Consider the following 23,066-nt stretch of genomic DNA (forward strand, 5'->3'; position numbering starts at 1 on the left):
AGGTGGCCAAATTGGAAGGTCCCTTTGGTCATTTCTAGGTCACGATGGAGCAGAGCTGCTCTCCTGAAGGTCCGCCGGTGTTAAGAAGGGAATCGGCAGATTCGTTCACCTCTTAATTCCTTCTCGATGATTTGCCTTTTGGCCAAGGAACACAACTGCCTGCTTTCTCCCGTCTCCCTAGCCTCTTGGAAAGGCAGGGTAACAGAATTGGAAGGGACCTTGGAGGTCATGTAGTCCAACCCCCTTGCTCATGCAGAGAGTTATACTAGGATTCGAACTGCCGAACTGCTGACTTTTCTGATCGACAAGCTCAGCGCCTTAGCCACTGATGAGTTGACCTTCCCAGCCAGTTAGGGCCCCGTACTCAGCTCCTTCCAAGTCTTAGTCTAGATCAGGGGTCTGCAAACTTGGCTCTTTTAAGACTTGTGGACTTCAACTCCCAGAGGAGGAACTCTGGGAATTGAAGTCCACAAGTCTTGAAAGAGCCAAGTTGGCAGACCCCTGGTCTAGACTGAGACCCATCATAACCCTCCCTTTCTGGAGGGTCACCAGATCAATTCCCAGCAGGTCACCGTCCAGACCCAGCAGCCAGCATCTCAGCAGCAGAAAGTCTACGCCACCCAGCCGGCCATCAAAGCCCAATTCCTACCGACGCCGATTTCTCAGCCCCAGAAGTCAGGGGGGGCGCAGCAGGTCCAGACCCAAATACAGGTAAAGAGGCACCCCAATTTCATTCCATTCCTGGGGGGGTGGGTAGGAGGGAAGAGGGAGGAAACTGTGGAAGCCTTCCGCTTGGACTCTTCACTGCTTTCTCAACATTTCCCTCCAACCCCAAGTGCGTTGCAGGCAGTCTTTCGACCGCAGTTTAGCTCGCAATTATGGTTGTTAAGTTGTGACGGTTGCCAAGCAGGTCATTGTGTGTAAATGCCCATTGCGCGTAAATGCCCAATTTTTTGTGGCAGTTGTAATGTGAACGCTGCCATCGTTTTGTGAACCTAGTATTTGCTACATTTTTTTAACAATTTATTTATATATTTTCCTTAACATACATTAATACTTTATAAACAGCGTATTGTCTGGGTGTATTTGCTTTACATAACAGTATATAATATAATAATATATTAAAACATAAACCATACATAATAGTATTTTTCCAATTTCTAATTACTACTTCTATTATCCAACCATTGATAGAATAAATCCTATGTTTGAAAGTATTCTGTATTTTCTTTATCCTCAATTTCAGCCTATCCATTTCTGCACAATCTGGTATTTTTTTAATTAGATAGAAGAAGCTGTAATTAAAAAAAACATACTTTTTTTTTTTAACTGGAAAGCAGAATCAAATACTGGTTACCCAAAACAAAGTCATATATTGAGGTCACATGATTGCAAACAGTTGTAAAGATGCATCAGTTGCTAAGTGCCCAAAATGTGGTCACATGGCTTTTTTTGGGGAGAAAGGGTGGCCGTCGGAACTTCAGATCTGGGGTGTAAGTCCCTTTTTCGGGGTCTGCTGAACGGGCACTAAACAACTAGTTGTAAGTCAAGGACTACCTGCAAGAACCCACGGGCCAGGTCTGCACATAAAACTGATGGAAGACAAGGTCTCTGGTCTTAGACTGTAATAAACATTGGCTTGGCTTGGCTTGGCTTGACAAATCACCTGCTGTATGTTGTTGAGTTGTGCACCCTCCAGCCCCACTCTCACCCATCCTAATATCTTGTTCTTAAAGGTGGCCAAGATCCCACAGGTGGTCTCCCAACAAGCAGCAGTGGCTAACATCCAGCAAGTGGTTTCGGTTTCCCAACAGGTAAGGTTTCCTAGAACCTGTTGCCTCTTCCAGGTATGCTTGCCTGGAAGCGGCTTCCTCACAGAAGGCAGCTGGGTCTCGAAGCTTAGTGTAATGGCAGTCTCATCATTGTCAGAAAGGCATTAAAATTGGCTTACTTTGGACCAACCGGTCCAGGCAAATCTATTTTCGGGCTGTTGGTCGGAGCTCCGAGCTTGGCAATTTGGTTGCAAACATTTCATCGCCATTCATGAGCCACAGCGGTGCAGTGGTTAGAGTGCATTAGGCTACTTCTGCTGACTGCCGGCTGCTTGCAATCTGGCAGTTCAAATCTCACCAGGCTCAAGGTTGACTCGGCCTTCCATCCTTCTGAGGTGGGTAAAATGAGGATTCAGATTGTTGGGGGCAAGAGGCTGACTCTGTAAACTGCTTGGAGAGGATGGTAAAGCACTGTAAAGTGGTATATTAGTCTAAGTGCTATTGCTATTCGAGGAGACATTGTCAGTGCGCTTTTGAGTTGTGCTCATGCACAAAGCCACTGCACTGACAGATGAGCACAACTCAAAGCGCGCCGAAGATGTCTCCTCGAACGGTGACGAAATGTTTGCAATCAAATTGCCAAGCTTGGAGCTCAGACCAACAGCCCAAGCACCAACCCGAGCTACTGATATTCAAATACATTTCAAATCTATGTTCGTCCGATCTACCATCGATAGGAACCTTGCATGGTTTGAAGCAACTCCTAGTTGTTCATCCACATGAAACCCTGCCATTGGTGCTTGTGAGCTTTTCCTTGCAAATCCATTTTCAACAACATAAGGAAAATAAGAGAAGGTAGAAAGGGGAGCTTGAAATTTGCAAAAAGAGGAAAACAAAAAGCAAGTCCATTGGGATTTTTTTAAAGGAGTAGATCCAACCTAGAACTAAACAGAAATTTCCTGACAGCGAGAACAATTCGTCAGTGGAAAGGCTTGCCTCCAGAAGTGAGTGCTCCCAACACTGGAGGTTTTCAAGAAGAGATTGGATAGTCACTTGTCTGGGATATTATAATAGCACTAGCCTTTAGACTTACATACCACTTCATAGTGCTTTCCAGCCCTCTCTAAGTAGTTTACAAAGTTAGCCTATTGCCCCTAGCAATCTGGCTCTTCATTTTATCCACCTGGATAGAAGGATGGAAGGCTGAGTCAACCTATAAGGTCTCCTGCTTGAGGAGGGGGTTGGACTGGAAGACCTCCAAGGTCCCCTTCCAACTCTGTCATTCATATATAAAAGCCAAGCATCTGTTCCTCAAGAATGCCACAACTTTACGCCCCAATGGCTTTGCTGAAACCGAAACACCCCCCAAGTATCTACATTTAGGCAAGAAAAACAAAATGCACAGGTACAGAACATGTGGTACCTCGCTCAATAGTAGTAACCGTGAGAGGGATCTTGGAGTCCTAGTGGACATTCACTTAAATATGAGCCAACCGTGTGCGGCAGCTGCCAAAAAAGCCAACACAGTTCTAGGCTGCATAAACAGGGATAGAATCAAGATCACGTGAAGTGTTAATACCACTTTATAAGGCCTTGGTAAGGCCACACTTGGAATCCCGCATCCAGTTTTGGGCGCCACAATGTAAAAAAGATGTTGAGACTCTAGAAAGAGTGCAGAGAAGAGCAAGAAAAAGAATTAGGGGATTGGAGGCTAAAACATATGAAGAACAGTTGCAGGAACTGGGTATGTCTAGTTTAATAAAAAGAAGGACTAGGGGAGACATGATAGCAGTGTTCTAATATCTCAGGGGTTGCCACAAAGAAGAGGGAGTCAGGCTGTTCTCCAAAGCACCTGAAGGCAGGACAAGAAGCAATGGGTGGCAACTTGTCAAGAAGAGAAGCAACTTAGAACTAAGGAGAAATTCCCTGACAGTCAGAATAATTAGTGGAACAACTTGCCTCCAGAAGTTGTGAATGCTCCAACACTGGAAGTTTTTAAGAAGATGTTGGACAACCATTTGTCTGAAGTGGTCTAGGGTTTCCTGCCTAAGCAGGGGGTTGGACTAGAAGGCCTCCAAGTTCCCTTCCAACTCTGTTATTCTATTTCTTCTATTTATCTTGGCTTGTAGGGAAACGAAGCCTCAACCTGCACCCACCTGCCTTTTCTGACTTCTCTTTTCTCTCCTCCTACCAGGTTCAAGCTCAGCCCCAAACGGTCACCTTGTCCCAGACCACAGCGGGTCAACACCAAGTCCAGGTCATCCCAGCCACCACCGCCACAGCTCAAGTCGTCCCCCAGAAACTGATCCAACAGCAAGTGGTAACCACAGCCTCCCCCCAGATCCAAGCCTCGGTCGTGTCGAACCCGGCCCAGGCGCCTGCCTTGCCTGACGGGCAGAGTCAGCAAACAAAAGTGCAGATGAGAGCGCCCGTCCGCTTAAAGACTCCGAACAAACCCAGTTGAGTCCTCCACCTTTTTGTGGCAACAAGCCAGGGAGAGAGAGAGAGAGAGCTCTCTAGGTGGCCTCCCATCCAGCAAGCTTCTCTCCTGCGAAACTTCCAGGGCTGTTTCCCCCTGCTCTCCTCCAGATGTCTCTGCTTCCCAGAGAGATTTGCAGAGAGATTTTGAAACCCGACTCCCAAGGAAATGCCGTTCTTTCGAACTCCTCCGTTAGCCCGATTGCTCGCCGACGCTCACTGCCCTTTCGGTGGAAACCCCGAAGTTGCTTCTCCTGTGTTGTGGGTAGCAATGCCGGTTGTTATTGTCACCCCTATCTGAAGGGAAAACCTGTAGAGCTTTGTGGGGTGCAATACCGGACATTGTCCGGGCCTCGCTTGTCCAAGGGGGAAGGACAGATAATTTTGTCCAAAGCAGGGCTCTCTAACTTTGACAACTTTAAACCTGGCGGACTTCCAGCTCCCAGAATTCCTCTGGCTGGTGAATTCTAGGAATTGAAGTCCTCCAGGCTTAAAGTTGCCAAGGTTGGAGAGCTCCAGTCCAAAGCACTCCCTTCTCCATTGAGCCAAGAAATGTGAAGATTTGTAAGTATCTGTAATTATGCATCATATTTCAGTCACCATTTTTTTGGGAGCGGGGGGGGGGGGGGGAGATTTGAGACTTTTTTAAACAAACGAACATTAACTTGTGGCACGTTGGTTTGTGGGGGGGGTATCAGGCGTTTTGCTTACTGTTTTGCTTAATCGGTCTTTGTGTTTGTTGCGTGTGCGTGTGTGCGTTCTTTTTTCTTTCTTTCTTTCTTTTGTACAGAGAAACTCTTCGTTTTAAGCTTTCACTTCCCTTTTTCACGGTTTCAGATATTCAGTGTGCTAGACACGTGGTTGGTTGGTTGGTCTTTTGTTTCTTTTAAAGGTATTAATATTATGTAACAGTAAGTGTATTTCATCGTCGCCCACCATTCTCAGCCCCTTTTTCATGGGTGGAAGAAGAAAAAAAATCAAACATGTTTCATTCCTCATCCAACATTCTGTTCTTGGGGTTTTTTTGGTGGGGCTTCCACACTGAAGAAAATTTAACGTATGAGTTTCCAGCATTCGTTTTGGCCCTTTTCTTTGTGCGGTCTTGTTTTAAAAGTTCAGCTGTGTTTCCATTTCAGAGGGATAGAGGAGAGGCATTCAGGCAAGTTATTATTATTTTTTCTATCAATACCAAAACAACAGAGGTATTTTTCAGACCTTCAATTGTTTGAAACAAATCTTTTTCTTTCTTTCTTTCTTTCTTTCTTTCTTTCTTTCTTTCTTTCTTTCTTTCTTTCTTTCTTTCTTTTTCTTTCTTTCTTTCTTTCTTCTTTCTTTCTCTTTCTTTCTTTCTTTCCTTCCTTCCTTCCTTCCTTCCTCTCTCTCTCTCTCTTCCTCTTCTTCCTCTAATTCTAATTCTAATTCTAATTCTTCTTCTTTTAATTCTTCTTCCTCTTCCTCCTCCTCCTTTTCTCCTCCTCTTCCCTTCTCGTCCTCCCTCTCTCCCTCCTCCTCCTCTTCTTCTTCTTCTGCTCTTCCTCCTCCCCCTCCTTCTCCTTTCTCCTCCTCCTCCTTTACTCCTCCTCCTCCCATACTAACTTATATACTGGCACTCATGCCAAACTTCCGGACAATACAAATATCTATCCTACTTCCAGATGTTCCCAAGTTGAGATTAGTGCTGGCCACATAACTTCGGCACCTCTGCTCTTTCGAACAGGCACAATTTCTTACCCCTATTGTTGTCGCTTTTTTGCTCTTCTAGTGCCATATCCTTTCTATTTTGGAGTCTCGGGGCTTTGGTTTTCTTTTTGTTTTTTACAAATAAAAGGTATGCTTTTTAAAATTTAAAAAAAAAAAAACTTTCTACACAAAGGAAGGTAGACATCGTTGAAGTTCGTTTTACTCCAAAACCTATTTCATACCATTGACTTGTATTTTGTCAGTTTAGTCTCTTGAGAAGGAGCCGTTAGGGAGTGATATAATTCATTTGAAAAAACCCAAGATATTTGGGGGGAGCCGTTTGGCCTCAAGTACCCCTACAAGACTGGGATCTTGGCAAATTAGGGCCCCCACCTTAAAGAGTCCTCTCACTCTCCTTCCCACCTTCCATGCAAATCTACCAGTCAAAACTAATTTTGCTCCCCAAATATACTCAAATCTTACGTGTGCACAAGGCTGTAGGCTATAAATCCCCATTCCTTAATCTCAGCAACGATAAGCGGGTTGGACTTCAACTCCCAGAATTCCCCAGCCAACCAGCTGTGGAATTGTGGGAGCTGGAAGTTCAAGCCTGTTTAACGTTACTGAGGTTTAAGGACCACTGGTGTAAAATGAATTCTGTATGCATAAAATAACATCACCCATTTCAATTTCACTGTGCTTGTTTTTCAATATGTCTGATTTCGACGGAAAAAATGTGTGCGATTTCCGTGTCTTGATTTTTCACGGGGAAAAATGCCAATTCGGTGGTTCCACATTTCTGATTATCCCTTCATTACTTTCTTCCCTTGGTAAACTGACTTGTAAATTACCTTTATGAAGATAAAAATAATTTGTACTTTGACTGTAGGATTGGAAGGATTTGTGTTGTATCTTACCTGAAAGTGTATTAAAAGTGTACATTTTTATAACATTCTTGTAACTGTGCCTACCTGTGTGTTTTGTTTCATCTGGCCTCCCCCACTCTGACATTTAGGGAGATGGGATCCTAAAATCCTGAAAAATTTTTTTAATCAATCAGCCATGCTGATCAAAATAGGTCTGTTCTTGCCACCTTCTCCTCACGATGTGAATTTTTCCATTGTGTTGAAACTTTTCCAGCTTTGCAGAGTTAAGGAAAAAATAATAATAAGCACTCCCTAACTGCATATTCCCTTCATCATTTAACGACCCCATAATTCCTTATGGGATGGAGTCTGGGGTCTCAATTGAATGGAGCTAGCAGAGCATTACTGGCCAGATGCCTTTCCTGTCGCCAATGCAGAGTCATTCAGCAGATATATTCTCATTGTGCCCAGAGAGAGAAATATCTGCCTTTACCTAGGATCGAACTCACAGCCTCCTGATTGTGAGGTGACAGCTCCACCTCTAGGCCACTGGCACAACTCTCTTTCTCCATCTTCCTTGAAGGAAGTTTAAAGAGAAGAATTTTAAAAATGCAGGTAGTCCTCAACTTGCAACCACAACTGAGCCCAGAATTTATGTTGCTAAATTGAGAAATTATGTTAGGTGAGCTGAGTTTTGCCCTATTTTACGACTTTTCTTGCCACTGTTGTTAAGTGAATCGTTGCCGTTGTTAAATTAGTAACACGGTGGTTAAGCAAATCCAGTGTCCCCCCCATTGGCTTTGTTTGTCGGAAGGTCACAAAAGGGGATCACCACCAGACCCCGGGGCACCGCAAAGGTCATCAATACAAATAGCCAGTTGCCAAGCATCTGAATTTGGATCATGTGACGGGCGTAAGTGTGAAAAATGAAACATACTGCAACGGTCATAAGTGTGAAAAACGATCATGTCCCATTTTTTTTCAGCGCCAGTCACTAAACTTTGAACTGTTGTAAGTCGAGGACTACCTCGACCATCAGCCTTGGGGAAATGTTTAAAGCAGGAGTCTCCAACCTTGGTCCCTTTAAGACTTGTGGACTTCAACTCCCAGAGTTCCTCAGCCAGCTTTGGCCACAAGTTTTAAAGGGACCAAGGTTGGAGACCCCTGGTTTAAAGAGATTTAAAAATAATAATAATACATGTTTCACTTCCTCTGTTCCCGTTTGGTTTGCATCCATTCTTATTCTTTAAAAAGTTTTAATAATATGTGCTTTACAATTTAAAATAATATGAATTATGTTAATAACTCATGCGCTCATGTCCATGTTTAGACGTATGCCTGTTATCTGTTTGACATGTTTGACAAACTAAATAAAATAAAATAAATGTACGGAGGGGAGGCCAGGGGGAGCAATAGGGGCCCCTTTAGGAAGGACTTTTTTTTTTCCCCCAGCCAGATGTGCTAAATTCCCACGCCCAGCACTTCCCAGATGTGCTGCATTCTATCATTAAGTGGTTTATCACTAAGTGTTAAATTTGAACCCTATGACTATCATTAAGTGTTGTAAGTGTTGTACCTTGATGAAGGTATCTTTTCTTTTTATGTACACTGACAGCTTATGCACCAAAGACAAATTTCTTATGTGTCCAATCAAACTTGGCCAATAAAGAATCCTATTCTATTCTATTCCATTCCATTCCATTCTTCTATTCTATGCTATGCTGTGCTATACTATACTATACTATACTATACTATACTATACTAATTATACTATACTATACTATACTATACTATACTATACTATACTATACTATACTATACTATACTATACTATTTCTTTTTCCTATTCCATTCCATTCCATTGTAATTCTATTCTATTCTGTTCTATTCTATTCTATTTTTTTCTATTCTATTCTATTCCATTCCATTCCATTCCATTCCATTATTCTATTCTATTCTATACTATACTATACTATACTATTTCCTTTTTCTATTCCATTCCATTTCTTCTCTTCTCTTCTGTTCTCTTCTATTCTATTCCCACGTTCCCAAATATTTCCCGCCTCCGCTCGGGGCTTTTCCCGAGCCCCCTAACTCACCCAAAGCCCACCCCTCCTCCATCTCCAAAGCCCACTCCCCACCCCACCCCGACTCCAAGAGGCGGGCAAGGCATTGATTTGCAAGGACGCCCGGGGGCGCTGGGTTGCAACTCCTTCGCAACTCCGGGGAGGAGGAGGAGGAGGAGCCGGTGGGCGAGGCGGGGCCTGGCCGGCCTTCCTTCCTTCCGCGCACGTGGGGCAGCAGCCAGTCGAGCCGCGATCCGGCGGAGGGAACCATGGCGGAGGCTGCGGTCCGAGAAGCCGAAGTCCGGCTGGCCGCTTGTTTGGAGGAGACGCTGGGCAGCCGCCGATGCGCCAACCGCGTCTTCGAGATCCTGGAGCTTTTGCAGGTGGGCGCAGAGCAGCGCGGCGGGGAATGCAATAGGCTCGGGCCCTTGGAAGGATTTGTGCGCGCGCGCGTGTGTGTGTGTGTTGTATGCACGTGCAATAGTCTCGGGCCCTTGGAAGGATTTGTGTATGTTTGTTGTATGCAGATGCAGTAGTTTCGATCCCTTGGAAAGGTGTGTGTGTCTTTGTGTGTTATATGCACATGCAATAGTCTGTGGCCCTTGGAAGGTTGTGTGTCTATGTCTGTCTGTGTATTGTATGCAGATACAATAGTCTCGGGCCCTTAGAAGGTTGTGTGTCTGTGTGTGTGTGGTATGCACATGGAATAGTCTCCGGCCCTTGGAAGGATTTGTGTTGTGTTTGTGTGTGTTCTATGTACATGCAATAGTCTCGGGCCCTTAGAAGGTTGTGTGTTTGTGTGTGTGTGTGTGGTATGCACATGCAATAGTCTCAGGCCCTTGGAAGGATTTGTGTTGTATGTTTGTGTGTGTGTTCTATGCACATGCAATAGTCTCTGGCCCTTGGAAGGGTGTGGGTGTGTGTGTGTCTTTGTTTTTATTTATTTATTTATTATTTATTAATCATATTTATATACCGCCCTATCTCCCGAAGGACTCAGGGCGGTTTACAGGCACTTAAAAATACATAACACAAATACAATATAAAAACAATTAAAAAACTTATTCTAAAGCCCGTTATTAAAATATAAAAACAGAACCCAATTAAAACCCATAAATTTAAAATCTAGCTCAGTCCTGCACAATTAAATAGATATGTTTTAAGCCCGCGGCGGAAGGTCCGGAGGTCCGAAAGCTGACGAAGTCCGGGGGGTAGTTCGTTCCAGAGGGTGGGAGCCCCCACAGAGAAGGCTCTTCCCCTGGGCGTCGCCAGACGACATTGCCTCGCTGACGGCACCCTGAGGAGACCCTCTCTATGAGAGCGCACGGGTCGGTGAGAGGTATTCGGTAGCAGTAGGCTACCGTGTGTGCAGGACACCATGGACGCAAAGCAGCCAAGCTGGGAATGCAGTAGTCTTGGCCCCTTGGAAGTAAGGTGTGTGTGTGTGTGTTTTGTATGTACACACAAACACACCCTGCTGCCTCCAGAGATTGTGGAGGTTGTGCAAGTGGGCGCGAGGCAGCCAAATGGGGAATCCAACGGTCCCCGACCTCTTGGGTGGGTAGGGAGCAATGTACTACAATCCCCATCGCCCCCAGCCCCCTTGGTCTTTCCCTGCCCTTCTGGATTGCTCAGTTCATTCTCAAAAGCATGTTTTCCTTGCTGGGCCATAAGGGTCTCTCTTATTTTTCACTGGCCTGAGGAAAAACTTTAGAGCAGGGGTCACCAATCTTTCGGACCTCAGTGACTCCTGAATTCATAATTTTAAATCCTGCGGACCAGTAATATGATTTTTTTAAAAGATAAATAGTATTTAATGCAATATAAAAAATGCAAATAATTTTTCTGCGGACCTCCAAAATTTTCTCGCGGACCACCAGTTGGTGTCCCCTGCTTTAGAGGGTCAGGCCAGCTGCCTAATTTCACACCCTCCTAGCTTCTCAAGCAAACTTCCTAGCATTTCCCCCCACCCACCCAAAAAAAGAGAAATCCTGGTTGGACCTGCTTCCTGAACCCCCCCCAATTGAGGGAAACCTCTGGCTCATCGGAAGGATGCAGCTGTTTCCAATAGCTTGTGTGAATCCATAGTCATCTTTCCAAGAGAATTTGGTGTAGGAAGAAAAAGAGCTGAGAATGAACTGAGCGAGCAAGAAGGGCAAGGCTCCTGAGCATCTGCAGAGTGGCTGCAAGTCCTTTCTTGTTCATCAGGAAGATGCAGCTGCTTTCAACAGCTACCCTCTTGTTTCCGTGAATGTTTCATGTAGCTGTCTCAATCCTGTGATTTACTCCATCTTTTCCTTTCCCATAATCCTGGTTTTTCCGCCTCGCAGGCCGAGGACAAGGAGATAATCCTGTGTGCTATCCGGACGTGCAGCCGCCTCTTCGGAGCTTTACTCACACGGGGCGAACTCTTTGTAGGCAAACTTCCCCCTGAGGAAGACTCTGTCCAAGGTAAGAGGATGACCTTGGGGGGGGGGGAATGGCTATGAGTGTGGTAAGGCTATGAGTGTGGTAAACAGGACCATAGAGCCACAGATTTGACTAGGAGTAGGGAAATTTTGGGCCATTCCTGAGCATGGGTGATGTGGCAACAGTAGAGCATCTTTCCTGGTTTATCAGGAGGAAGATGCAGCTACTTTCAATGGAATTTTCTTCCTGGTTTTGGGGTTGGTCTGTTTTTTGCAGCAATCCTTAAGGGGTAGTTTTTAAGGCTGTGCATGCTTCAGATCTTATTTGGCAGAAGTTGCTTTTGGGTTAAGCTTAGCACAGCCCATCTGGGTTCATTAAAGGAGCTGGATCATTTTTTCTTCCTCCTGGAGGGTTTGTTGCTGCTTTTTGAAATTCTAGAAGTTTTCTTAAGCAGACCTTTTGGGATAGTTTTTAAGGCTATGCATGCTTCAAATCTTATTTGACAAGAAGGGCTTTGGACCTCAGCTGAGCACAGCCCTTCAGGGTTCATTAAAGCAGCTGCATCTTTCTTTTAAAAAGATTCGATACAAGAGGTCCAAACCTCTCCTGATCTACTCATTAAAACAATTTTGATTGCAATTTTGCGAGGCAGCTTATTTATGGCTGGGTTTATACTGAATATATATGGTAGCTGATGACCTCGCAGCGATGGGCAGCTCCTCTTCCATCTTTCTCCGGTCCACGCCTTGTTTTGTTTCAGGAAATTACAGTGCAGAAGAGAAATATAAAATTTGGATGAGACATCGTTACAACAGCTGTACCGCTTGTCTGGGGGAACTGATGGGACATGAAGCTTTCCAGGTCAAAGTGAGTTTGCCAAAGAGCCAGCTTTTCATTGGATGAATTCTTGCAAAATAAAATAGTCAAAGGTAAAGGTACCCCTCGCGCATCCAACTCTCTGTTTCAAAGCTGAAGAGCTGTCCGAAGACGTCTCCGTGGTCATTTGGCTGGCATGACTCAGCGCCAAAGGCGCACGGAACGCTGTTACCTTCCCACCAAAGGTGGTCCCTATTTTTCTACTTGCATTTTTAAGTGCTTTCGAACTGCTAGGTTGGCAGAAGCTGGGACAACTGCCGACCTTTCGATCGACAAGCTCATCCTCTTAGCCACTGAGCCACTGCATCCCTTAAAATAGTCTAGCAAAAGTTTAAAAAAAAGATTTGTAAGCAAATCATTTCTTCCACTTTGTGAACATGCTTAAAAAAAAAATCGCTTTCTCTTAACATTTTCCCAAAGTGGAAAGACAGCATGTCAAGGAAAACAAGCTATTTTTTTTCCCTCCCCTGGATGTTCTGGCTTTCTACCTGCAGGGAAGTCACCCTTTTCATCTAGACAAGCATTTTGCAAATCTTTTGTCTTTGCAGAAGCCAGAGGAGCAAAATAAAGTGAAAAAGCTATATCCTAAAAATGAAACACATTCTAATTTTCTAGAACCAAAGGCCACAAAATGCTGGTGCAGTTCACCATGTACTGCACAATTTCTGCCCTAGCAAATATTTATTGTATTTTACCGTGTCCAACTCTGTGTTGAAAGGGTTCTCTCTCCCGTAAGAAGCATTACTATATAGTCAATTTATTTTGGCTTTTGCTGTAATTTCGCCATTGTCTCTCTTTGTCGCAAATCAATATCTTCAATCAGTGAACTAATTCCCCCATTACATTAAACGAGTGTTTTTCAAACTTGGCAGCTTTAAGACCGGGCTTAGGACCAGGTTACTTACGGGACCGCCTACTGCCACCGTTTGCCTCCCACCGACCCGTGTGCTCTCACAGAGAGGGACTCCTTAGGGTGCCGTCAGCCAAGCAATGTCGGCTGGTGGCCCCCAGGGGAAGGGCTTTCTCTGTAGGGGCTCCTACCCTATGGAACAAACTTCCCCCTGGACAACTTTTTTTTTTTTTTTACATTTATATCCGCCCTTCTCCGAAGACTCAGGCGGCTTACAGTGTATTAGGCTTACAACTTCCTGACCTTGAACCTTTACATGAGCTTAAGACATACCTATTTTTTCCTCCCTTGGATGTTCTGGCTTTATACCTGCAGGGAAGTCACCCTTTTCATCTAGACAAGCATTTTGCAAATCTTTTGCCTTTGCAGAAGCCAGAGGAGCAAAATAAAGTGAAAAAGCTATATCCTAAAAATGAAACACATTCTAATTTTCTAGAACCAAAGGCCACAAAATTCTGGTGCAGTTCACCATGTACTGCACAATTTCTGCCCTAGCAAATATTTATTGTATTTTACTGTGTCCAACTCTGTGTTGAAAGGGTTCTCTCTCCCCTAAGAAGCATTACTATATAAAGTCAATTTATTTTGGCTTTTGCTGTAATTTCGCCATTGTCTCTCTTTGTCGCAAATCAATATCTTCAATCAGTGAACTAATTCCCCCATTACATTAAACGAGTGTTTTTCAAACTTGGCAGCTTTAAGACCAGGCTTAGGACCGGGTTACTTACGGGACCGCCTACTGCCACCGTTTGCCTCCCACCGACCCGTGTGCTCTCACAGAGAGGGACTCCTTAGGGTGCCATCAGCCAAGCAGTGTCGGCTGGTGGCCCCCAGGGGAAGGGCTTTCTCTGTGGGGGCTCCTACCCTATGGAACAAACTTCCCCCTGGACAACTTTTTTTTTTTTTTTTACATTTATATCCCGCCCTTCTCCGAAGACTCAGGGCGGCTTACAGTGTATTAGGCTTACAACTTCCTGACCTTCGAACCTTTCGCCGCGAGCTTAAGACATACCTATTTTTCCGCGCGGGACTGGCATAGAATTTTTAGATGTTTTTATGGGTTTTAATTTTTAATTAGTTTTTTTTGGGATTTTAAATGTATTTTAACTTTGGGCCAAATTTGAATAAGTTTTTTAAGCTACTGTTTTATTTGTATTGTCTGTATTTAATTGTTGTTTTTATTTGGCTGTTCACTGCCCTGAATCCTTTAGGAGAAGGGCGGTATACAAATTAAAATATTATTATTATTATTATTATTATTATTATTATTATTATTATTATTATTATTATTATTATTATTATTATTATTATTATTATTATTATTATTATTATTATTATTATTATTAGGGGTGGACTTCATCTACCAGAATTCCCCAGCCCTCTTAAAGTAACCAAGTTTGAAAAACACTCACTTAATGCAATGGGGCCTGTTTGATTCCGACTTAGCATCTTCTGCGCATTTAGCTAGCTGAGGCTTATTCTGTAAACCACAATAAAACAGTGGCTTAGCGCCTCCCAGCTTCCTTTGCCACCAAAGTGTTAAAAACGCTGCAAGATTTTTGATGGCTATTTTGCAGAGGGGGTGGGTGGGAAATGGACTTAATATTAAATATCTTTTTTTGCTCTTCTGCTTTCTTACCTGTCCCATTTTGGTGGAAGGAAACTGCTCTTTGTACCCTGATGAAATTTGTTGAATTGGAAGCCAAACACCCTTTGGTCAAGAACGAATGGAGTTTCAATTTCCCGCAGGAGCTTTTACAAGTAAGTTCTCTCTGCATTTTGATACAGTCATTCTTGGTTTATCTTTCAACTTTGATTCCTGTTGTTGGAATTAGAATGTTGTTGTTAGTCGTGAAGTTGTGTCCGACCCATCGCGACCCCATGGACAACGTTCCTCCAGGCTTTCCTGTCCTCTACCATCCTCTGGAGTCCATTGAAGTTCACGCCGACTGCTTCAGTGACTCCATCCAGCCACCTCGTTCTCTGCCGTTCCTTCTTCTTCTTTTGCCCTCCATCGTTCCCAGCATTCGGCTCTTCTCCAGGGAATCCTTCCTTCTCATTAGGTGGCCAAAGTATTTGAGTTTTATCTTCAGGATCTGGCCTTCTAAAGAGCAGTCAGGGTTGATCTCCTCTAGGACTGACCGGTTGGATCGCCTTGCAGTCCAAGGGACTCGCAGGAATCTTCTCAGCACCAGAGTTCAAAGGCATCAATTCTTTGGTGCTCAGCCTTTCTTATGGTCCAACTTTCATAGCCATACATTGCAACTGGGAAAACCATAGCCTTGACTATACACATTTTTGTTGGCAGAGTGATGTCTCTGCTTTTTAGTATGCTGTCTAGATTTGCCATGGCTTTCCTCCCCGGAAGCAAGCGTCTTTTAATTTCTTGGTTGTATTCCCCATCTTTTTTTTTTATTTGAATTTATATCCCGCCCTTCTCCGAAGACTCAGGGCGGCTTACAGTGTGTTAAGCAATAGTCTTCATCCATTTGTATATTATATACAAAGTCAACTTTTATTACCCCCAACAATCTGGGTCCTCATTTTACCTACCTTATAAAGGATGGAAGGCTGAGTCAACCTTGGGCCTGGTGGGACTTGAACTTGCAGTAATCGCAAGCAGCTGTGTTAATAACAGACTGCTTTAGTCTGCTGAGCCACCAGAGGCCCCTGCGGTGATCTTGGAGCCGGCATTCCAAAATAATACAAGTAGCCCTTGACTTAATAATAGTTTGTTTAGGGAAGTTACAATGGCACTGAAAAATGTGACTAATGACCATTTTTCACCCTTATGGCTGTTACGGCATCCCCAGAGTCACATGATTAAAATTCGGATGCTTGGCAACTGACTTGTATTAGTGACCGTTGCAGTGCCCCAGTTTGTTTAGTGACCATTTGAAGTTACAATAACACTGAAAAAAGTGACTTAACAATCGTTTTTTACATTTTTGACCATTGCTGCCTCTCCATCGTCAGGTGATCAAAATTTGGATGCTTGACAACTGATTCACACTTATGACAGCTGCAGTGTTCCTGGGTCACGCGATTCCCCCTTTTGCGACCTTCAGACAAGCAAAGTCAAGGGGGAAGCCAGGTTCATTTAACAACGGTGTTACTAGTGTAACCACTGCAGTGATTCGCTTAACGACGGTGGCAAAAAAAATAAGTAAAATGGGGTAAAATTCGTTGAAATGTCTCACTTAACAACAGAAAATTTAGGCTCAATTGTGGTTGTAAATCGAGGTCTACCAATAGTAGAATTTTTCTTGATTCGGCATTCGGTTCCATTTCTTCTTCCTTTATCCTGTCTCTCTCTCTCTTCCCCCCATTCTGAGAAAATTAGCAAATTTGAGGATCCTGAATGGGTGAAATCTCCCCAAATTTTTTGTTGTACTTAACATAACATAATAACAGAGTTGGAAGGGACCTTGGAGGTCTTCTAGTCCAACCCCCTGCCCAGGCAGGAAACTCTACACCTTTTCAGACAAACGGCTATCCAACATTTTCTTAAAAATTTCCAGTGTTGGAGTATTCACAACTTCTGCAGGCAACTTGTTCCACTGATTAATTGTTTTAACTGTCAGGAAATTTCTCCTTAGTTCTAAGTTGCTTCTCTTCTTGATTAGTTCTTGATTACTTGATTACTTCTCCAAACTTTTGCGGGGTTTCTCCTTTCCGGGAGAGAGAATTTAAATCTCAGGGGAAAGGAATGGTGATAATACAAATATGGTCGATTCTGCCTCTTAATTCTCTTTACCTCCCTTTCCAGGTAGTGGTGGGGGGTCTAATCCAGACTGATCAGAATTCCTCGCTCCTCATCTCGCGTTTCCAGGAATACATGGAACAGGATGATGTCCGGTTCTTTGTGATGAAAGCGGTGGCCGAAAACCTGGGCAACGTGATGCCAAAGGCCAAACAGGTACCTTGATGTCCTGGCTGAGAGCGGAACTCTGGTTCCCCCCCCCCCCATATTTTATTTGTTTTATTTATACAGTTATTTTTAAACAATCGTAGTCCACATAATTGTTGTAATATTCTGTCAGAGTTTGTTGCAAAAAAACCAAATCCAGAAGCGCACACAGATAAACTGATGCAGCAGGATTCATTAACTTCTTTATATTCACAATAACACATACAGGATTTACCATACCAACAGTTTATTCTTCAGCTCAGATCAGCAGACATTCTCGCACACAGAGCGTACAGCTCAGAGCTTAACACACACTGGTTTCAGTTTCAATTCTCTGCACAGAATCAGAAGCTGTAGACTAAGACATTCCCTGGCTCCAGTCTGTCTCAGCTCCCAGTTGGCTGATTTAGTTGCTATGTCTATTCATTGGCTGACCTTCCCAGTCATGAATATTCTAATATATTCATCGCCATAATATTACCATTTCCTCTTTTTATATCTCATCCTATCTAACTTCTGTTTCTATTGCCTAGCCATTGATAGAACATATCCCATATCAAAAAATACTAATTTTCTTCTTTATCCTTAATAGTGAGTGTTAATCTACCCATAGCGGAACTCTGTTTTATATATTTCTTTTTTTGAGGGTCAGATCAGGCACCTCTTTGGGGTCAATACTACTGCAGCCAGTTCTGTCCTGTCTCCTAGGACTTCCTCGGCATGAACGCTGTGGTTGAAGGCATGCAGAATGTGCCTGCTAAAACGAAACCTCTATTGCCATCGGATCTTCCTCCTCCTCTCCACAAACCTCACTCCTAGCACTGATGAAGTTACCTAGTTGGGTCTTGAAACATCTGCAAGAAGACCACCAAACTTGGAGAGCACCAAATAGTCCATAGTTTTCCTCCTCCTTCCCCTCCTCTTCTTCCTCTCTGCAAACCTCACTCCCTTCTAGAACTGATGATGTTACCTAGTTGGGACTTGAAACGTCTGCAAGAAAATCAACGAAGTTCAGAGGGCACCAAGTTCTCCTCCCTTCAGACCCAATTTCCTTCTGGCACTGACAACATTATCGAGTTGACTAATGAAGCATCTGTAGGAAAACAACCCAAGCTCAGAGAACACACAAACCTCCTCTTCCTCCTCCCCCTCTTCTTCCATCCCTCTTTGAGAGGAAGTGAACTAAGTCTCAGAGTTCTGATTTGCTTGGGTTCGTTAGTGAAAACCTTGAGAGTGGTGCGGTGGCCTAGAGGTGGAGCTGTTGCCTCACATTCAGGGGGCTATGAGTTCGATCCTAGGTAGAGGCAGTGTTCTGTTTCCCTCCCCCCAATACTCCCAGCAAAGAGTCAGTCAGAGGCCTCCTTTTCTGATTTATTTACATATATATAAATGTCCTGGCCATGTCTACCCACGGGCCTGCCAAGTTTCTGGAGATAACGAGGAAATTATAGATAAGGCCAGAATTACTCACGAATATATTCTTCCCTCCATTGATACAGTTTGCCCGCGCAAATTCATTGCTTTGTCCAAGACAAAAAACCAGGAAGTCCCGCCTCCTATTTATAGTCTCTGCAGATGTCACTGCATGACAATTATGACTTGGCTTTATCCCAACGCTGCTTCTGCTGCGCGCGCCGGTCACGCCTGCGCAGTCTTGCATCACTCCAAAACTGTTCTTGGGGCGTTGCCAAATCAGAAGAAGGCTTCAGAGAATCAGGTCTTGCCGGCCCCTCCTCCTCCCTTTGAGTGGGTGCCAGGGAGAGAGAGGGCTCAAGAGAAGCAGGGCTTGCCAGGTCTTCTCCCTCACTTTCTGAATCATCCGAGTCCAGGAGTCCGGGTCCAGGAACCTGGGTCACAACAGGCAGTTACTTCTGTCTTTTGTGCACAATGAACCAAACTCTGCACTGGCAACAGGAAGGGCATCTGGCCATTTACCGTATTTTTCGGAGTATAAGACACACCTTTTTCCCCTAAAAAAGAGAGTGAAAATCGGTGCGTCTTATGCTCCAAATGTAGCCCCGCCCAGCTTCTCAAACGGAGGTTTCAGAGACTGAAAAAAAGCATCAGAAACGAAGCTTCAGGAAAAAGGCCCCAAACGACGCTTCAGGAAAAGAAACACACCACCAAACGGAGCTTCACAAAAGAAGCTCCCAAACAGAGCTTCAGAGGCCTTTTTTTTTTTTTGGAAGGTCTGTTTTGGAGGCTTTCAAGAGGCAGAAAGTTTCAGAGGCAGGAAAAAAAAAGCAAGGCACAGAGCTCACAACCAAGGAACCTGTTGCTAAAATTCACCTCCGGGAACAACTGATTGGGGCTATTCTGGGAGGCCGATCCACCTGTCAGTCAGCTTTGTTCTTATTTTCCTCCCCAAAAACTAAGGTGCGTCTTTATACTCCGAAAAATACGCTAAACACTGAGCTCAGTTGCCCAGACTCCCCCGCAAGGGACTTTAAATGATGATGATTAGTCGCAACCTTGACCGCATTATTTTTTTAAAAAAAACCTTTTTCTCCATTATTATGAAACCATCTTCCTTCTCGTTATCAAACAAATCTCCTCCTCCATTCTTATGAGAAAATAATCCTCCTCATTCTGCATTATTATGAAAACATCTCCTTCTCCCTCTTCTTCACCTTCTTTTCTTCTTACTTCTCCATTATGATAACAAAAAAAAAATTCCTGTTCCTTCCCTTTCTCCATTGTTATGAAAACACCTCCTCTTCCTTTTTTGGAAGTCACAAGAGGAGTTCTGTGCCTCTTTTATGTAATTCTTTATTTCATTCACAGTTTTAAAATAAAAGGAACAGAAAAAGACGAGGAGGAGGAGGCGATGGGATGAGTTTTACCCCTCTGAGCTCCTTGCAGAAACAGCAAGATAAAAATAATTTTCAAAATAGGAAAGCATTGCATTATGAGGAATATTTTGTTTGCTTTTAGAGGTTGAGGGGAGAAAAGCATCTTGCACTATATCTGGTTCTTGGCCCAAAGCGATTAAAATGTCTGCCGTTTTATTATCTGTTTTTTTCCTTCCCACAGGCTCCCTTTCCGATTTACCAAAAGAATGCCTTCGCTCTCATTTCGTCCATTGTCATGCCGAGTGAGGAAAGCGAGATAAAAAGTTTTCTGGTGAAACACGGTGAGTGAAATTTCCTGGTTTCTTGCATCCATGTGTGTGTCCGGCCAGAATTGTGATCTTGACAGATGTACCAAGGGTGAACTCGACTAATTCGCAGTTAAACAATCCATCCGGTTCAAATTATCTAAATGATTAAAAGTCTAAAATTATTCCAAAACTTGTGGGAGGAAACATTTCAAAGAATTGTCTTGATTCTCACAGCTGTTTTTGTGTGTGTTTGTTTTTTTTTTTGCTGTTTTTTTTTAATTGGGTCCCTCTCTCTCTCTCTCTCTCTCACTCTCTCAACAGCTAATCAGGAAGAATGGAAAGTGTCCAAACTAAAGGTAGATCTTTTGATTGAGTGAAATTATTTGTTGTTGTGCTTCAGTTGAAGGCAACTCTTGTGGTTGGGTTTGTGTTGCATTTCTGGGGAATGTCATCGAAGGGGTGATACAACAGGGTAGTAGACCAGAAAATTAAGAATTGAATTCACACAACATTACCAGCTTGTGTGAATTCAATTTCTTGGGCCTGATGTGTAAACTGAGCTGATAGGAAAGGGGGGTGGGGGGGCGAACAGATTTTTGAACAAAGCAGGAATAGCGTTGATAGCCTCCTGAAACGTCTCAAGAACCTGGATGTATTTTGATGGACATGCTTGGCTTTCCCATTTAAGCCTGCAGGATATGGTCCATTCTTCACGTCTTTCTCCGTAACTTTTTTTTCCCCCCAGGAACACAGACGGGCCTTTGAGAGGATGTGGCTTGGATTCCTGAAATACAAGGTAGGGGTGTTGAGGATGTCAAAGGTCTGATTGTGGGGTTGATGTCACACCTGAGTAATAATTTCACCATTGAAGTCTGGCCTCAAGTGCACCTTAATCAGGAGAGATTAGAATGTGGAAGGGGAGGAAGGGAGGGAAGGAAGGAAGGAAGGAAGGAAGGAAAGAAAGAAAATGGAGAGGGGAAGGAAGGAAGGAAAACAGGAAGGAAGGAAAACAGAGAGGTGAAAGAAGGAAAAGAAAGGAAGGAAGGAAAACGGAGACGAGAAGGAAAGAAAATGGAGATGGGAAGGAAGGAAGGAAAGAAAACGGGGAGGGGAAGGAAGGAAGGAAAACGGAGAGGGGAAGGAAGTAGGACCCAGCATTATTCAACCTTTGCACCAGGCCATGATTGAAGGAAATAGTTGATTGTAGCATCCATCCCTTTGACCTAACCACCATCTCTCTCTCTTTCCCTGGGTAGCTACCTGGTAGCCTCTACAAAAAAGTGTTGGTCATCCTACATGACTCCATCTTGCCCCACCTGAATGAGCCCACCCTCTTGATGGATTTCCTGACCGTCGCTTATGATGTTGGTGAGTGGTGGTTCCCAGAAACGTAGGGTTGACCTTGGACTTTAGGGAAGAAACGGTGGCGCAGGAAAGAGGACCCAGTCTTGAGAAAGAGTTGGGTGAACCTGTCGGCAACTAGCGTCACATCTGGTGGCTCTGAACGTCGTCGGTGATTCTGCTGGGTCTCCCGAAAAATAGTTCTAACTCCCTTTCTTACTTAGGTTTCCTGCTTGAGCAGGGGCTTAGACTAAAAGACCTCCAAGGTCCCTTCCAACTCTCTTATTGTGAACCTCGCTTTGTCCATCTCTTTCAGGTGGAGCCATCAGCCTTCTCGCCTTGAATGGACTGTTTGTTCTGATTCTCCAACATAACCTGTGAGTGCCTTGGCAAATCGTAGGAAAAGTTCCCTGTTCTTCAGCCAAAGGCTTTTAGTTCCCCTATTCACACATTACGGGTCCTGTACCAGGACCAGCTTTCTCCAGGCCAGGTGTCTTCCAGATGTTTGGGGATTGTGATTTCTAGCCAACATCATCATCATAATCTTTTAATGACCCCATAATCCCTTGCGGGACGGTGTCTGGGCAACTGAATGGAGCTGAGTGTTTACTGGCCGGATGCCTTCCTGTCGCCAGTACCAAGTTATATTCAGCAGATCTATTCTCAGTGTGCCCAGAGAGAGAAATATCTGCCTCTATCTAGGATCGAACTCACAGTCTCCTGATTGTGAGGCGAGAGCTCCACCTCTAAGCCACCGTACCACTCTGATTTCTAGCCAGCATGGCCTTTTTACAGTCACACATCTGGAAAGCATCTTATCCGAGAAATGGCTTAGGTCAGGGGTCTGCAAACTTGGCTGTTTTAAGACTTGTGGACTTCAACACCCAGATTTGGGAGTTGAAGTCCACAAGTCTTAAAAGAATAGAATTGAATTGAATTGAATTGAATTGAATTGAATTGAATTTATTGGCCAAGTGTGATTGGACACACAAGGAATTTGTCTTGGTGCATATGCTCTCAATGTACATAAAAGAAAAGATACGTTCATCAAGGTACAACATTTACAACACAATTGATGGTCAATATATCAATATCAATCAATATATATCATAAGGATTGCCAGCAACAAGTTATAGTCATAGTCATAAGTGGAAAGAGATTGGCGATGGGAACTATGAAACGATTAATAGTAGTGCAGATTCAGTAAATAGTCTGAGAGTGTTGAGGGAATTATTTGTTTAGCAGAGTGATGGCCTTCGGGAAAAAACTGTTCTTGTGTCTAGTTGTTCTGGTGTGCAGTGCTCTATAGCGTCGTTTTGAGGGTAGGAGTTGAAACAGTTTATGTCCTGGATGCAAGGGGTCTGTAAATATTTTCACGGCCCTCTTCTTGATTCGTGCAGTATACAGGTCCTCAATGGAAGGCAAGTTGGTAGCAATTATTTTTTCTGCAGTTCTAATGATCCTCTGAAGTCTGTGTTTTTCTTGTTGGGTTGCAGAACCGAACCAGACAGTTATAGAGGTGCAAATGACAGACTCAATAATTCCTCTGTAGAACTGAATCAGCAGCTCCTTGGGCAGTTTGAGCTTACTGAGAACTAAGTTTCCAGACCCCTGGCTTAGGTTTTTCAGTGCTACCTTACAGAATTAAGTTATGTGCT

At 43.9% G+C, this 23,066-nt stretch overlaps 2 protein-coding genes across 17 annotated transcripts in view; both read left to right on the forward strand.

Annotated features, from left to right (window-relative positions):
• The window catches only part of EP400 (E1A binding protein p400), a 103,528-nt gene extending 96,637 nt beyond the window's left edge, over positions 1-6,891 (forward strand). For 12 of the 14 annotated variants that reach the window (XM_058158911.1, XM_058158906.1, XM_058158897.1 and 9 more), the window contains 3 exons: positions 565-711; positions 1,737-1,814; positions 3,967-6,891. In XM_058158911.1, coding sequence (XP_058014894.1) covers positions 565-711; positions 1,737-1,814; positions 3,967-4,236 — 495 coding nt within the window. In that variant the 3' untranslated portion in view covers positions 4,237-6,891. The remainder of the gene's footprint in view (positions 1-564; positions 712-1,736; positions 1,815-3,966) is intronic. The other 2 variants (XM_058158899.1, XM_058158907.1) reach the window with 2 other exon arrangements.
• Positions 6,892-8,860: 1,969 nt separating this feature from the next.
• Positions 8,861-23,066, forward strand: part of NOC4L (nucleolar complex associated 4 homolog) — a 58,658-nt gene continuing 44,452 nt past the window's right edge. Inside the window, exons 1-10 of one of the 3 annotated variants that reach the window (XM_058158915.1) lie at positions 8,861-9,245; positions 11,193-11,313; positions 12,032-12,138; positions 14,717-14,818; positions 16,827-16,976; positions 20,001-20,100; positions 20,389-20,423; positions 20,813-20,863; positions 21,324-21,435; positions 21,725-21,785. In XM_058158915.1, coding sequence (XP_058014898.1) covers positions 9,132-9,245; positions 11,193-11,313; positions 12,032-12,138; positions 14,717-14,818; positions 16,827-16,976; positions 20,001-20,100; positions 20,389-20,423; positions 20,813-20,863; positions 21,324-21,435; positions 21,725-21,785 — 953 coding nt within the window. In that variant the 5' untranslated portion in view covers positions 8,861-9,131. The remainder of the gene's footprint in view (positions 9,246-11,192; positions 11,314-12,031; positions 12,139-14,716; positions 14,819-16,826; positions 16,977-20,000; positions 20,101-20,388; positions 20,424-20,812; positions 20,864-21,323; positions 21,436-21,724; positions 21,786-23,066) is intronic. The other 2 variants (XM_058158916.1, XM_058158914.1) reach the window with 2 other exon arrangements.

This window comes from Ahaetulla prasina, chromosome 15 (genome assembly GCF_028640845.1).
Source record: "Ahaetulla prasina isolate Xishuangbanna chromosome 15, ASM2864084v1, whole genome shotgun sequence".
Classification (NCBI taxonomy): Eukaryota; Metazoa; Chordata; class Lepidosauria; order Squamata; family Colubridae; genus Ahaetulla; species Ahaetulla prasina.